Source organism: Hemiscyllium ocellatum, chromosome 18, assembly GCF_020745735.1.
Source record: "Hemiscyllium ocellatum isolate sHemOce1 chromosome 18, sHemOce1.pat.X.cur, whole genome shotgun sequence".
NCBI classification, from domain to species: Eukaryota; Metazoa; Chordata; class Chondrichthyes; order Orectolobiformes; family Hemiscylliidae; genus Hemiscyllium; species Hemiscyllium ocellatum.
In genome coordinates this window covers 41,606,990-41,621,351 of record NC_083418.1, presented here as the reverse complement: position 1 = coordinate 41,621,351, position 14,362 = coordinate 41,606,990, and the positions used below count along the sequence as shown (strand labels likewise).

Sequence of the window (14,362 nt, the reverse complement as noted above, 5' to 3'; positions counted from 1 at the left end):
TTTTACCATAAATTCTGTGTCTTATGATCCTGCTCCACAGCTACCTGAAGTAGCAGTGCTCTGAAAGCTAGTACTTCCAAATAAACGTGTTGGGCTATAACCTAGCGTCGTGTGATTTTTAACTTTGTTCGCCCTAGTCCAACACTGGCACCTCTACATCACCTGTGCACTTTGTATGATGTGATCTGCCTGTATTACATGCAAAAGAAAACTTTTCACCTTACCTAAGCCCATATGACAATAATAAATCAAATCAAACGTATCTATGTTTGACAACACACCTTAAAGCTCTTGGGACATTTTAATATGTAAGAGTCGTTGTATGAAAGAAAGTTGAATTTTGTTGTAATTGTATGCCTTAAAAGAATACTTTGAACATTCATGGCATTTGCAGAATTCCCTATTCGATGTATGTAACAACCATATAAAGAGCAAAGTACTATTCCCCCAATCACTATTGCTTTTCCACTCCTATCCTGCACTTCCATACGAAATTCTTGGGCACTAATGTTTCTGACTATTTTGAAGGCAAGTCCGCTTTTGTAATATACAGTTACGTTGGGACCCCAACGTGGCTGCACAGCACAGGAACCGGCCCTTTGTCCCACCATGTCTGCGGGAATCACAATGCAGTCCTAACCAAATCCCATTTGCCTGCATGCCTGTACGCCTCTATTCCCCAGCTGTTTATGTGTCTGTCTAACATCTCTTACATGTTATCATATCTGCTTCTATCACTTCACCTTGCAGCAGTTCCAGGCACCTGCCATTTCTGTGTAAAACAAACAAATTGCTTTATATATCTCTCCTTTAAAACTTGCCCCTGTCACCTTAAACTTATGCCTCTTAGCATTTGACATTTTCACCCAGGGAAAAAGACTTCAAAGAAAAATACACTATTGATGCCTCATAATTTTACATGCTTCTATCAGGTCAGCCCTCAGCCTCCAGTGCTCTAGTGAAAACATTTCAAGCTTGTCCAACTTCTCCTCATAGCTAATAGACTCTGACCAGGCAACATCCTGGCAAACTTCTTTTTCACTCTTATATAGTGTGGTGACCAGAACTGTACACAAATGTGACCTAACAAAAGTTTTATTCAGCTGCAGCATGACTTCCCAATTTTTATACTTGATGTCTTGACTGATGAAGGCAAGCATGCTATATGCCAATGGACTTGCACCCCAAGATCCCTCTGTATATCAATGCTCTTATGGGTCCTGCCATTTACTCTATTTTCCTTTTGCATTTGACCTGACAAAATGCACCATCTTATACTTGTCCAGATTAAATTCCACCCAACTTTTCAACTATTTCAAATCTGCTGTATCCTTTGACAACTTTCCTCATGGTCCTAGGGACCTTGTCAAATGCTTTAGTGAAGTCAATGTAGACAACATCCTATGCCCCACACTCAATCACCTTTGTTCCTTTCTCAAAAAACTCGATTAAATTTATGAATCAAGACCTCCCCTCACAAAGCCCTAATACGTATGTTCTTTTCAAAAGTAAGTAAATCCTGTAAGAATCACCTCCAATAATTTCTCTATCACTGATGCAAGGTTTAGCTTCCTATAATTTCCTGGATTATCCCTGTTGCCCTTAAAGGAGAAACGCTGACTATTCTCCAGTATCTGGGAACTCACCTGTGGCATAAGAGGATGCAAAGCTCTCTGCTAAGGCTGCAACAATCTCCTCCCTTGCCTCCCTCAATATTCTGTGATAAATCCAGTTTGACCCTGAGGATTTATCTACTTTAACTTTTTTTTTAAAAGACACCCAACCTCCTCCTCCTCATAGCCCTCCATAAACTTACCACCATTCATGTCCTTCTCCTTAATGAATATTTATGTGAAGTACTCATTAAGGACGCCACCAATTTCCTCTGGCTCCACACATGAATTTCCTTTGTCCTTGAGTGGGCTTTACTCTTTCCCTAGCTATCCTCCTGCTCTTAATATGTGTGTAAAATGCCTTGGATTCTCATTAATCTTACTTAATCTTAAGATCATTTCCTGATTTCTTTTAGTCTTCCGAATTCCTTGTATTTTTAAATTCCTCAAGGGCACTAATTTCAGTTTACTAACCTTACATGTGCTTCCTTTAAATTTTTGACTAAACTTTCAATATCTCTCGTCATCCAGGGTTCCCGAATCATGCCATCCTTATTTTTCATCAGGAATGTGCTGGTCCTGAACTCTGACTATTGTAATATTTTCCACCAATCTACACAGGGTTACATGCCCCTTCATTTTCTCTCCGAAATCTATACTACTGAAGAATAATTGACTTCCCAATGCCAAGCAGCTTACTCAAGGAATGGCAGAGTAGTGTCCTGAACACAGGTACCACTAGCCATTGTATAGAATGGAGAGACATGTGACTGAGATAATTTATACAAAACTGTTTTCCTCATTGCCTATGCACATGAATGTCATAAGTCTGAAAATTAAGTTCAGGAAAAACATATTCTTGGATCAACTGTGACAAACATGTGGCTTCAACTTGTGGCTGAAAGTGCATCTGTTGCCATGAGATAGCACTTTGTTTTAAGCTTCAAAGGTATAAAGATAAATAACACCCAGAAAATATCAAATGAATCTTGGACTTTGCTTTTGCTAAGTTCTTCTGATAAGCATTCAAACTCCCTTCTTTATTCCTCTCTTCATGAGCCGCATTTCTACTTTAATGTTCTCAGCTGCAAAGGAAGATGTATTGGTTAGCTATGATTTTCCCTCCCTACCTGTTCCATGCTTCCCATAGCAAAGGGTGCGAGATCTGGAACTTGCTTCTGTTGTGCTGATGTATTTAATAGACCTACATACACATTCAGAACCACGTATCAGAGTTTCCAACTTAACAGCAATGATATATATAAAGGATGATCTTTTAATGGTTCCTGAACGTCTTGAATCTTAACTTTGAAATAAGGTTAGAATATAAGACGACTAACCTCCACGTGTAAAACTGTTTGGAAGATGCACGTCCAAATGTGCTGGGACCACCTGCTTTACAACACTGGTTGCTCGCGAGTATCGCTTGTCAATGGCTGCATCTATATAAAAAAAAACAAATGGAATTTAACTTGCCCATAAATAAGGATTGATAAAGGGAAGAACAGAATTTAATTACTCATATTACTCAGGTTTATACTTTTCAGTAGCTAAGACCCATAGTCTAGGAAAGTCCAAAGTTTCATACTCAGTCCATGCAGAAAAGGTGAGACAAGAGAAGGCCTTTGATTCCTCACCTGATACTTTCTATTAAATATCTTTTGAGTAAGACATGAATGTATGCTTGGCCCCACGGAATTGTATCTCAGCAAGGAATCAATGCTTTCAGAAAAGGAGTAGAAGAAAGAAAAGTGGCAGACAGTACACACAAGGAAAAACCAAGCTCTTAAAATTTATCTTTATCCTTAATGAACCATTTGCTGCTTAAAATGTCAGGACTAGAAATAAGTAGATTTTCAAGATTAAAAATGCTCAGGTAAAGTTTATGACATCAAAGTATTAATATGGACCAAAGCAAGAAATACATGGTTTCATCAGGAAGTAGTGTGGGCTGAGTACCTGTTTGATTAGCTCAATTTATTTTCTCTAGCAAATTTCATAGTCAGATGCCTCTAAGTGCACCTTTTACAACTGAATTGATTCTCAGTAGCTTCTACTATACACATTATCATCGCATTACATCTCTCCAATTTATTAAATTGCGAATAAACAATTCTGGGTTTACTTAAATATTTAAAAATGGATATAAAACAGTACATTTGTTTTAAAGGAAGGTTTCATAACTAGTTCCAATTAATAGTGTGACTACTATCAGTGTTACAGTATGAGAAGTAGAATTAATGCAACTGAAACCATTTTATCATAGTTACTGCATATGTGCATTAGCACACCTTTTGGAAACTGGGCTTTTAAACATCCCCACCTATCAGAAAATATTTTGACAGGGAATAAGAATGGCAAGATTCCCAGTTTATCAGGAGAAATGTTTCGTTTGTGCTGCATGATATCCAAAAATGTGTCATCATGTAATGCCCACCTACAGCAACCCATGTATCCTGATCTCAGCTACACTACTACAGTGCCATTCAATGCATCTCCAAATACTAAGTTGTGGTACCAAGCAGCATTACAAAAGCCTTGGAGAAGGCAACCTTCCAACATCCTTTGTAAAAAAAAATTATTTTACAAAGTGAGATACCATAAGCAATGAAAATCACATGCTGAAGTTAAATGTCTCCCCTTAGTCCCTAGCATCAACAGTCACAACCATCTTTTATAAAACTGCACCTGGAGAAAGTAGGACATTGGGATGGCCAGTAAGTGTGCTGCTGCCATTCATTCTGGAGAAGCTAGGCACTGCATTCAGCAAAGCTTGTAGGTACTTCTCTTGTTCAAGGCTACTTGATGATTCTGAGGACACAGGAGCTAACAAAGAAAATAAAAACAAAACCTTGTTATTCGTAAAATACCAACCAAAATTAATTATCAACGGATAAACAATAGTGGTATTTAGAGTGTAGGATAGTGATAATGGTGGTATTCAATTATCCTAATACAAATTGGAATATGGACAGTGTTATGAAGTAGTAGGGGTACAGTACCCTTAAGAGAGTTGAAAAGCTAACAAGGACTTATAGAAGCACAGAGAGTCTGAAACAAGGTAACAATGTAACATTTGGTGGAAATAGCTAATAGAGGTGTTGCCAGGATACAAAAACAAATTCAAATTTGGCCAATTACTTTAAATTATGCCCCAAGACATCAAACTCCAATCAAGTTTGAATTTAGTATTTTGGTAATATTAGAACCAATGAAACTCTGTGATGTTTTGGGGTATAAATATCAGACATCTTGAACAGAAACCCAGAACGGCAAAGAGCAATAACAAAAACAGAACAATACAGACTGCCTGCAGAACTGTATTGGAACTCTTACTGGTACCTTTATCTATCAAAGACCAGTGAAGCAGAATCCCGAAGAAGCAGAAAAGAAGAGAGATGAAAATCAACAGAGACACTTGGCTAAGTTTCCTGGTTTTGAAATGTGCTTTTTTTTTGTAAATCGTAATCAGGATTTTTATCGGACCAGTATTGTAGAGGGGAAGGTAAAAAATAGGTTTAAAGAAATGAGTGTAAATAGTTATTATTCTCTGTTAGACTTAAAAAAAGTTGTTAATTTTTACTTTACACAGTGACTTTTGGGATAGTTCTTTGCCCCTCAAATGTTAACAGATTACACCTGGCGTGAATATTTTCTATGTTGCTGGTCTAACTTAGCAGAAGGGTTTACCCTGTGTTGTAATAACCGTATAAAAAGGCAAAGAACAGGAATTCCTGAAATGTGTCCAAGAGGTCTCTTGATCAGCATGTTTCCAGTCCAAGGAGAAATAGGCTATGCTGCACTTACTTCTGGAGAATGAAGTGGGAAAAGTCGTATATTGCAATTGGCAATTGTATTCACATGAGCAGGTTCAGAATAGTTTTGGGAAAGGGCAAGGAGGGATCAAATGTAAAATTGATTCGCAGTCATATCAGCGAATTAAGAAATAATCTAAGGCAGGTGGATTAGGATCATATAATTGGGAAGCAAAACAGTAACTGCCCCTTTAGACACCTCCAAAGAGGAAATTATTTATGCTCAGAATATAGATTTACCACAAAGGGAAAAGCAGGGCATGAAAAGCTAGAGATGCCTTGATAACTGAAGATTGAAATGAGATTTATATATGACTTAAAACACAGTAGAGAACCAAACTGCATTCAGGTAGCACACAGATGTAAAAGAAGTGAATAAAAGTCAAACAGAAATATCAGAATGCATAGAAGACAATACCAAAAGGTCTCCCACAAACACAAATAGTAAAATGGTAGTTAAAGTAAGGATGGAGTCGATTAATGGTCAAAAAGATCACCATAAGGAGATATTGAGCATGGCTGAGGTACTAAATGAGTACTTTCAATCTAAAGAGAATGCTGTCAATTTCACAGCAAAACCCCCATAAAGGAGAAATTATCTTGGATAAAATAAAAGTAAAGAAGTTGCACTTAAAAAATTGGCCGTGCTCAAAAGTGGAAAATTGCCTCAACCACATCGGATGCATTTGATTTTCTGAGGGGTGCAAAGTTTTAAACTGTACATGCTTTGCCCATGATCCTTCCATTCTCCTTAGCTGGGAAGGTGTTGCTAGAGGACAGCAAATGTTACAATCCTATTTCAAAGAGAGTCTAGTGAATACTTGCAAAAAAGAAAATCAGTGTAATGGACAATATAAGTAGACTCAAAGGGAAAATTTAAATTAATGAGTCAAATGATGTCAATTATCAAGGCTAAATTTAGGATCATGTATATTTATAGGTAATACTAAATATTTTGATTGATACATTTGCAAAACATTCAACCATAGAGCTGTGCACATCACCAGTCAATTGCTTCATTATGTGTTATTCATTAGATTCAGTACTATAAACACATTATTTTAATCCATTGTTTGCTTATGTATTTTGTCATTAATCAACCTGTTACACAAAATGTGCACATACATTATGACAGAAAGAATATATTGCCCTGGAGTACAAGCATATCTGCCCATGTTAGCTGACTGAAGTCATACTGTGAGCAATTGTGCTTAATCATGCTTGACCACTTCAACTGAGATAGAGAGTAAAGAAATTGATTGGGAGCAAGAGACCACTCTCATGTCTTTATATTTAAAAAAAATGTAACAGTAAGGACATTAAAATGTTACAAGTTTTATTTTTCTGAAGAATTAGAAGACTATGTTTTAATAACTTTTTTTTAAAACAACACTTCAACAATGTTCCTTAAAGAATAAAATACATAATGCATATATAGAGCACAAATCTCACCAGCTGAGTGTGGATTTTGGGATTTAAAGAGACCCACAACTCCTTTTCCATGGAATCCGCCAGAGCGCAGCAGGACAGCCTTTGTTTTAGAGTGTTTCCAACAAACAACTGGAAGCCTGTTGTGTCGATAACAACGTGCAACTTTCTGTAAGCTGCTGTCCAATACAGACTGAGGTACTACCACAAGTCCAGGGTAACTACATTAAAGAAAGGAGAAGTTGTGTTATGTTATAAATAATCTATGTTATAAATTCTTAAATAGCCAAAAATACTCAATATTTACCATTATTTCACAAAGAAACAAATCATATTTTTGGAGCTTGTTTTACGTGATAATTTGCTCAATGTTATTCTGTTTTCGTATGGTTTTCCCATGTGTGTTTAATTTATCTTCAGGGTATGACACATTATGTTGAATGTAAATGATTCAAAAGAAGAAATAGTTATTCAAATGCATTTTTGTAGAGAAGATAAAATACTAATGAATAAGAAACATCCATTCTACTTCGACTACTCTTACTCAATGTTCTACAGTCCAGCATTTGTTGCTAGAGTTTCGGTGCAATGAGGCATTATGTTTGTGAACGTCTAGGAAGTCTCAGATACCTTGAACACTGGAATTTTACAACATACTTTTTTTTCTTTTTGAAAGAAAGAGATTCCCTGCTGAAATCCAATCCAACTGACTATCTTCACTACCTGTGAGAAGGAAGGGTTGTGCCTCAGAAAAGGCCACATGAGATGGCAAAATTTGTGGTTGCTGGAGTGTAGAGATTTTCTCAGGAATTGGGTCATGGGGATCATGGGGTATAGGTGGACGTCAGGATTGGGGAAGATTCTACAGGTGTGGAAATCAACTTGCAGCTTGAGTCAGTAGTTAGGAAGGCAAACACAAAGCTGTCATTCATCTTAACAGGACTTGAATATAAAAGCAAGGATATATACTTCTGACACTTTATAAGGCTCCAGTCAGACCACATTTAGAGTATTGTGAGCAATTTTGGGTACCATACCTCAGCAAAGATGTCATGGCCCTGGGGTGGATCCAAAGGAGGTTCATAAGAATGACCCCCGGAATGAAAGACTTAATATATGAGGAACGTTTGAGGACTCTGGGACTATACTTGGAGTTTAGAAGGATGAGAGGGGATCTGTTTTTTAAACTTCAGAATACTGAACAGCCTGGACAGAATGGATATTGGGAAGATGCTTTCATTGGCAGGAGAGACAAGGACCCAAGGGCACACCTTTAGAGTAAAGGACAGAATCTTTAGAACTGAGAGAAGGAGAAACTTCTTTAGCCAGAGAGTGGTGAATCTGTGGAATTCATTGCCAGAGAAGGCTGTGGAGGCCAGGTCATTAAGTATATTTAAAACAATGATAGATAAGTTATTGATTGCCAAGGGGATCAAAGGTTACAGGGAGAAAGTGGGAAAATGCATTTGAAAATCCTATCATCCATGATTGGATAGTAGAGCAGATGCAATGGGTCAAAGGGCCTAATTTCTGCTCCTATGTCTATGGTATTATGGTTTTGAGGAGGGAGTGGTAAATGAGAATGGCATACATGTTTACTTGTTAAACCTAGAGCATGTACCGCTGCTCCTCTTGCATACTAGTAGTTCTTAGTTACCAGATGACTCCACACTTTCTCAACTACCAGTTATCCTCTTAAAATTAACACATCACTTTTTCTTTTATACAAGTTCAATGATCAACACGTCAGTGCTTCATTCCTTATTTGGCTTCCATTAAAATTTGAAATAGGCAAATTCATTGCAGGTTCATATTCTAATTCAGATTTCCAATAAATTCATTTTGAACCTGATCAAGTTAATCAATTCTCAGAAATAAAATAACTACGAGACACAGCAAGTTTACCTGTCCAGAAAAACAGAATGGATCTCATATTAGAAGTAAATAAATGTTAGAAGTGAAATGTGAAGAGTGTACTGGCATTTCATACAAAGCATTTCTAGCAAAATCCCAAAAATATCCCTTCAATAAACCAGTTAGATGGTAGAATATCTACTAGGGATCACAAACATCTCTAATTCAAATAGAAATAGGAATTTGTCACCCATACCATCTACCAATGCATGTGAGGTTTTCATTGCACTGATGGTACTTCTATGCTCAATTCTATTATCCTATAGTGAATGGAAAGAGGAATGGGAGAAGACCGGGGAAACAGCAACAGGTTGGAAGCAGAATGGAAGGAGTCAGGTCATGGGCTGTCAGGAGATCTTGGCAGTAATGAAGAGTAGAGGTAATCACTTCTGTTCTTCCCGTTTCCATAATAAAACTGTTCCATTCAGACAGGTCAAAGTTGCCAATAGATCCTAAATCATGCTTATGAGAACTATGATGCAGTAATAGAGGGCTGAAGCCCTTTAAGACAAAGGTTTATAATATATTACTATTTTGGAAGTTGGTTATAAAGCAGTGGTAAATGGGTTTTTGATTTCCAATTCTGTACAGCTGACTTTTTTTGAGTGTCAGAAATTCTCTTCTTTAACAATGGGTCAAAATAGCATTTCCACCAAATTATGTGACTTAAATTAAGTGATTAGACAAACTGTCTCATGAGATTATTGATGTTTTTACTATTCTGAGCTTTTACAACTTAGGGACAGACAGATCAAGAGAGGCCATAAGCAGCATCTGATCAGTGAGGATAGATCAATACCTGAAGGGCAATTTAGTATTGGCAGTCTTAGTTGGAAAGGAGTCAAGAGCTATTTTAGCAATTCGAGTCAACAGGTAGGGCTGGAAAAATGCCTCGAGTATTTTTCTGTTGTGAGTGAACGTGCTCATCTCTGTGTGGCTCTCCTAGAGACAATAATAAAGAAAATCACATCTGGTGATTGTGCACAATGTCACTGACAAGAAATGACTTTGACCTTGTCAGTTGAGTATGAGATTATACAATGAAGATAGAGGTCATACTTTACTGGGGTTGAGTGTCTGTAAAGGATGTTGCAGGGAAATTGCTGAATCATCTTTTTGCTGTTTATGGTAAGATCTTTCCAAATTGTCCACAATATATTGACTTTCCCCACTCTTGAATAATATCCTTGTTTTATTGTTAAAGTTAATATGTTCAGTGACTGACCACCCCAATAGAATTAGGAAAAAAAAATCCATAAGAAGTTTATCTTTCCATAAATACAGTTCTTCGTTGCTTTTATATTTTAACAAAGAATACAGGGCAGTATCATTGCTCTGGTTTTCAACATGTGTTGTTCAATGTTCCATCTGATACTGTGTCCAATCAAAGACTGAATAAAATTAACCTAAATAAAACATTGGTAATGAGTTGGAGATACCGGTGTTGGACTGGGGTGTACAAAGTTAAAAATCACACAACACCAGGTTATAGTCCAATAGGTTTAATTGGAAGCACACTAGTTTTCGGAGCGACCCTCCTTCATCATGTGATAGTGATATCAGGTGATATCACCTGATGAAGGAGCGTCGCTCTGAAAGCTAGTGTACTTCCAATTAAACCTATTGGACTATAACCTGATGTTGTGTGATTTTTAAATTGGTAATGAGGAAATCAATGAAACTAAAGAGTTACAAATTCCCAGTGCTGACTGTTTCCATCAAAGGGTGCTAAAAGAAGTAGGACAGCACATTACGGATCTCCTAACCATAATCATCCAGGGTTGCATGTTACTCTGCATTTTGAGGAGGCTGAAAGAGGAAACCAGTGCATTACACACCAGTTAACCTAATATCTGTGGCAGGGAAATTGTTGGAGTCTATAAGCAAGGATGGAAATTCTCAAAAATTTTCAGTTAATTGGGCAGATCCAGTCTGAATTAATGATAGGTAGCTCATGCTTGACAAACCTCACTGAACTGTTTGAAGGGTTGATTAATGTAATGGACGGGGAAAGTCGATGGACGTTGTTTATGTAGACTTTCATAAGATATTTCATGAAGTTCCACATAAGACATTTAATTCTGTGGGCTTCCACCTTAGTGAAGGGCAAACTATTGACATGGCTGGGAAATTGGTTGAATGGCATGTGACAGAATGTATGGGGAATTTGTAGGTTCTCAGATTGGCTGGAGGCTGAGGTTTGAATCTCTCTTCCACAAATGGCAGCTGAAACTAGATCAGGTGCTAACTTTAAGTCTGAGATAGATTTTTGATCAAAAGTATAAAGGGATATGGATTAAAGGTAGACATATGGAGTTAAGCCACAGATCACTATTGTTGAAAAATATGGTGCTGGAAAAACACAGCAGGCCAGGCAGCATCCGAGGAGCAGGAGAATCAGCGTTTCGGGCATAAACCCTTCTTTAGGAATTATGCCCGAAATGTCAATTCTCCTGCTCCTCGGATGCTGCCTGGCCTACTGTGTTTTTCCAGCACCACATTTTTCAATTCTGGTCTCCAGTATCTGCAGTCCTCACTTTTTCCATAGATCACTATGTAAAACAACTGAAAACCAGAATTAGGATATGGAAAGTATGAATTAAAAATGAGCAAAGTGACCAGAAAAATAGAAATATGAGACAAACAATATGTGAGCACAAAAAAAATCCAAAAGATGTTTTGAACAAATCATTTTTTTTCAAATACTTAAGATTGCTTTGTCTACTGGATTCACAAAATAAGCCTTTATCTTTTAGCACCCATTTCTTATATGCACAGAGCTTTTGAAATAACTTATAAGTGTTATGATTGATAGCATGGCAAGTCATTTACGGACAATACATCTGTTCATGAAAATGTTACTTGAAGTGTGCATTGCGATTTCCTTATGAAGGTTAAATCCATCGTCACAATGAGATTGGATATCCATCAACACATCATGTGGCATTATCACTGTTACATAGGCAAGATTAAAAACAGATCTAGCAGTTGAAAACTGGTTATTTATGAGGCACTGTGTCCATCACCAGTAGATTTGCAAACTACAATCTGAAACCTCAAGGCCTGGCTAATGATTTACTCCTTCATCAAGCTTGGTGGTCAACCTTTGATAACTGAAGTGTGCAACAGCCTGCTGAGGACAGCATATAATACACTTAATAGTGATTATCAACCCGGTAACATAAGATTGCAGCAACACACACAATGCACAAAGCTATGCAGTCATGCATATAATGGATCAGCTCAATCTTCTGCAGAGCTCTCACATGCAGGTAACATGAGGAGGTGGTTCCCTGAACTTCCATATTCTCAAAGATTTCATTGATTACCATCTTCAGCTAGAAGTGCTACATCGTCCACCTCAAAAATGGGTGCTAGTTTTATTTAATCCAGTTCAGTGCGCATCCACTCCCTTCACCACTGACACTCAGTAGCGGTAGTATGTATTATCTACAAGATGCACTTCAGAAGTTCAAAGATCCTTAGAGTGCACGTTCCAAAACAACAACCACTTCCATCCAGAAGGACAGGATAAGCAGATATATGGGATCTGCAAGTTTCCTTCCAAACCACTCACCATCCTGACTTGGAAATAAATCATTGTTCCTTCACTGTTTCTCAGTCAAAATCCTGGAATTCCCTCCAAAAGGGCTTTGTTGGTCAACCTAAAACACTTGGACTTCAGTGGTTCAAGAAGGCAATTCACCAAGCCTTCTCAAGGGCAGTTGGTAACAGACAAGAAATGGTCAGCCAGTGACACCCATATCCTACAACTGAATAAAACAGGAAAAATCTACATAACCAAATTAATGTCTCTACTATAATGAAGCCCAATGCTCCAGAATCAAAAAGGTCAAAGTATTCCATTACAGCTACTGCACTCGCACACAACAAACCCTGACGAAGACTGATCACCTTTTGTTTCCCCACAAAGGGCAAGATAAATATAATTCAACCAATCACCATTCTATGAGCCTATTTGCAATTAGCAAGTAAAAATTAGTTTTCAACTATGCTGTCAAATGGCACTTACTCACCAACAAACGGTATTACACATTTGCACTCTGCCAAGAATTTTTTGGGGCACTAGTCTCAAACTATTTTTGAAAAACTCATTCAAAAAGTAGTTGGAGTTTCCTCTAACATAAGGTCATAAGTGAAATTATTTGCTGATGACTGCAAAGTGTTCAGGTCCATCCAGAATTCCTTAGATCCTAACATTGGGATTTGGGCTGATAATTGAGAGGTTTGGGCCCACCTCTGCAATTTGACTGCATTGTCGATTCAATTGTCTTCTGATGATTATGATGTTTAACCGTTAAAAATGGTTTTATCAGTTTTCTAATACTGGGTCATTGCTGTGCACAAATCGCAGCCTTTTCCTACCATACACCAACAATCATACTTTAAAAAGTACTGCACTGACTGGGTATATCAAGGTCAAGAAAGTCACAATATATATTGTATATTTTGTTATATAGATTATATGTACACACAAACATATAATATATTTATTAATTTCCTCTCAATACCAGCAATGATTCATTGGCATTGTCGTTTTCCAGATCCATTCCTATTGTGATTGCCAAGCATTTCAACTGGACAACTAGATATGCACCAATGCCCTATACTACTGGAATTCTACTGCTCAGCTTCTTGTTGGTCTCTATTGTCTGAACTCCTCTCTTAACTAGTCTTCAACTGCTTCAGCTTAAGAGCTCTCACCAGCATAATTTACAGATAGGAGACAGTGGGAGATAACAGTTACTGACAACTTATTTCAACTGTACAGGATGTTGATTTCAAATTAAACCTCACTGAAAAATTAAGTAGCGTCTTTTAGCAGGAATACTGCCTTTATCACAGTGAAGTGAGGCTGCAGTACTCTATATTGGGAAATTCTCATTGCGTGGTCCAAACAAACTTCAATACAGGTCTAACATAACTTTTCAATTCTATCACTCTGGAATAAAACCTCTTCATTTTATGACCTTGCTAAACCATGGCGAATATTCCACGATTAATGTATTTTTGCTCCAAGATTCTACCTAGCCTTTTACCTTCCGAGTAATAAGTGACGTATTCTTGCTACCTTGTCTTATATTTACATATTACCTTACATTTGCATGTTGAACTTCAACTGCTAATTATTTAACTCTGCAAGTAAACTAAAATTGTTGTCAGTCCTCAGCAGTATTGAAAATCCCCCATAACTTGGCATCATCTGCTAATTCACAAATTGTATCTTGACTCCAGTATTCAAATAGTTAAAATAAATTGTAAGCAGCAGTGCTTTCAGCACTAATCCTTGTGAATAGTCACGATTCACCTTGTCATTGTGCAAAATTTTGATAAAACACATCCATTGCATTACTTTCTGTTACCACCTCAAAAATTTCAATAAGGTTTGTCAATCAAGATTTTCCCTTTTGAAGTCTATGCTTATAATTCATTACTTTATTTCTTATTTCTAGATGTTTTATTATTTCCTTGAGAAAGGATTTATTATTTTTCCTCCCACTGATGTTGAGTGGACTGATCTTTAATTGCTTGGATATCTTCTGTTACCCTCCTTAAACAAAGCAATTATAT

General features: G+C 37.2%; 1 protein-coding gene across 1 annotated transcript in view; it reads right to left on the bottom strand.

The window, feature by feature from the left end:
- Positions 1-14,362, bottom strand: part of sbf2 (SET binding factor 2) — a 551,470-nt gene that overhangs the window by 53,541 nt on the left and 483,567 nt on the right. The window contains exons 27-29 of the mRNA XM_060838903.1: positions 6,881-7,077; positions 4,302-4,439; positions 2,954-3,055 (exon numbers count right to left, since the gene is read on the bottom strand). Of these exons, the coding sequence (XP_060694886.1) occupies positions 2,954-3,055; positions 4,302-4,439; positions 6,881-7,077 (437 nt within the window). The remainder of the gene's footprint in view (positions 1-2,953; positions 3,056-4,301; positions 4,440-6,880; positions 7,078-14,362) is intronic.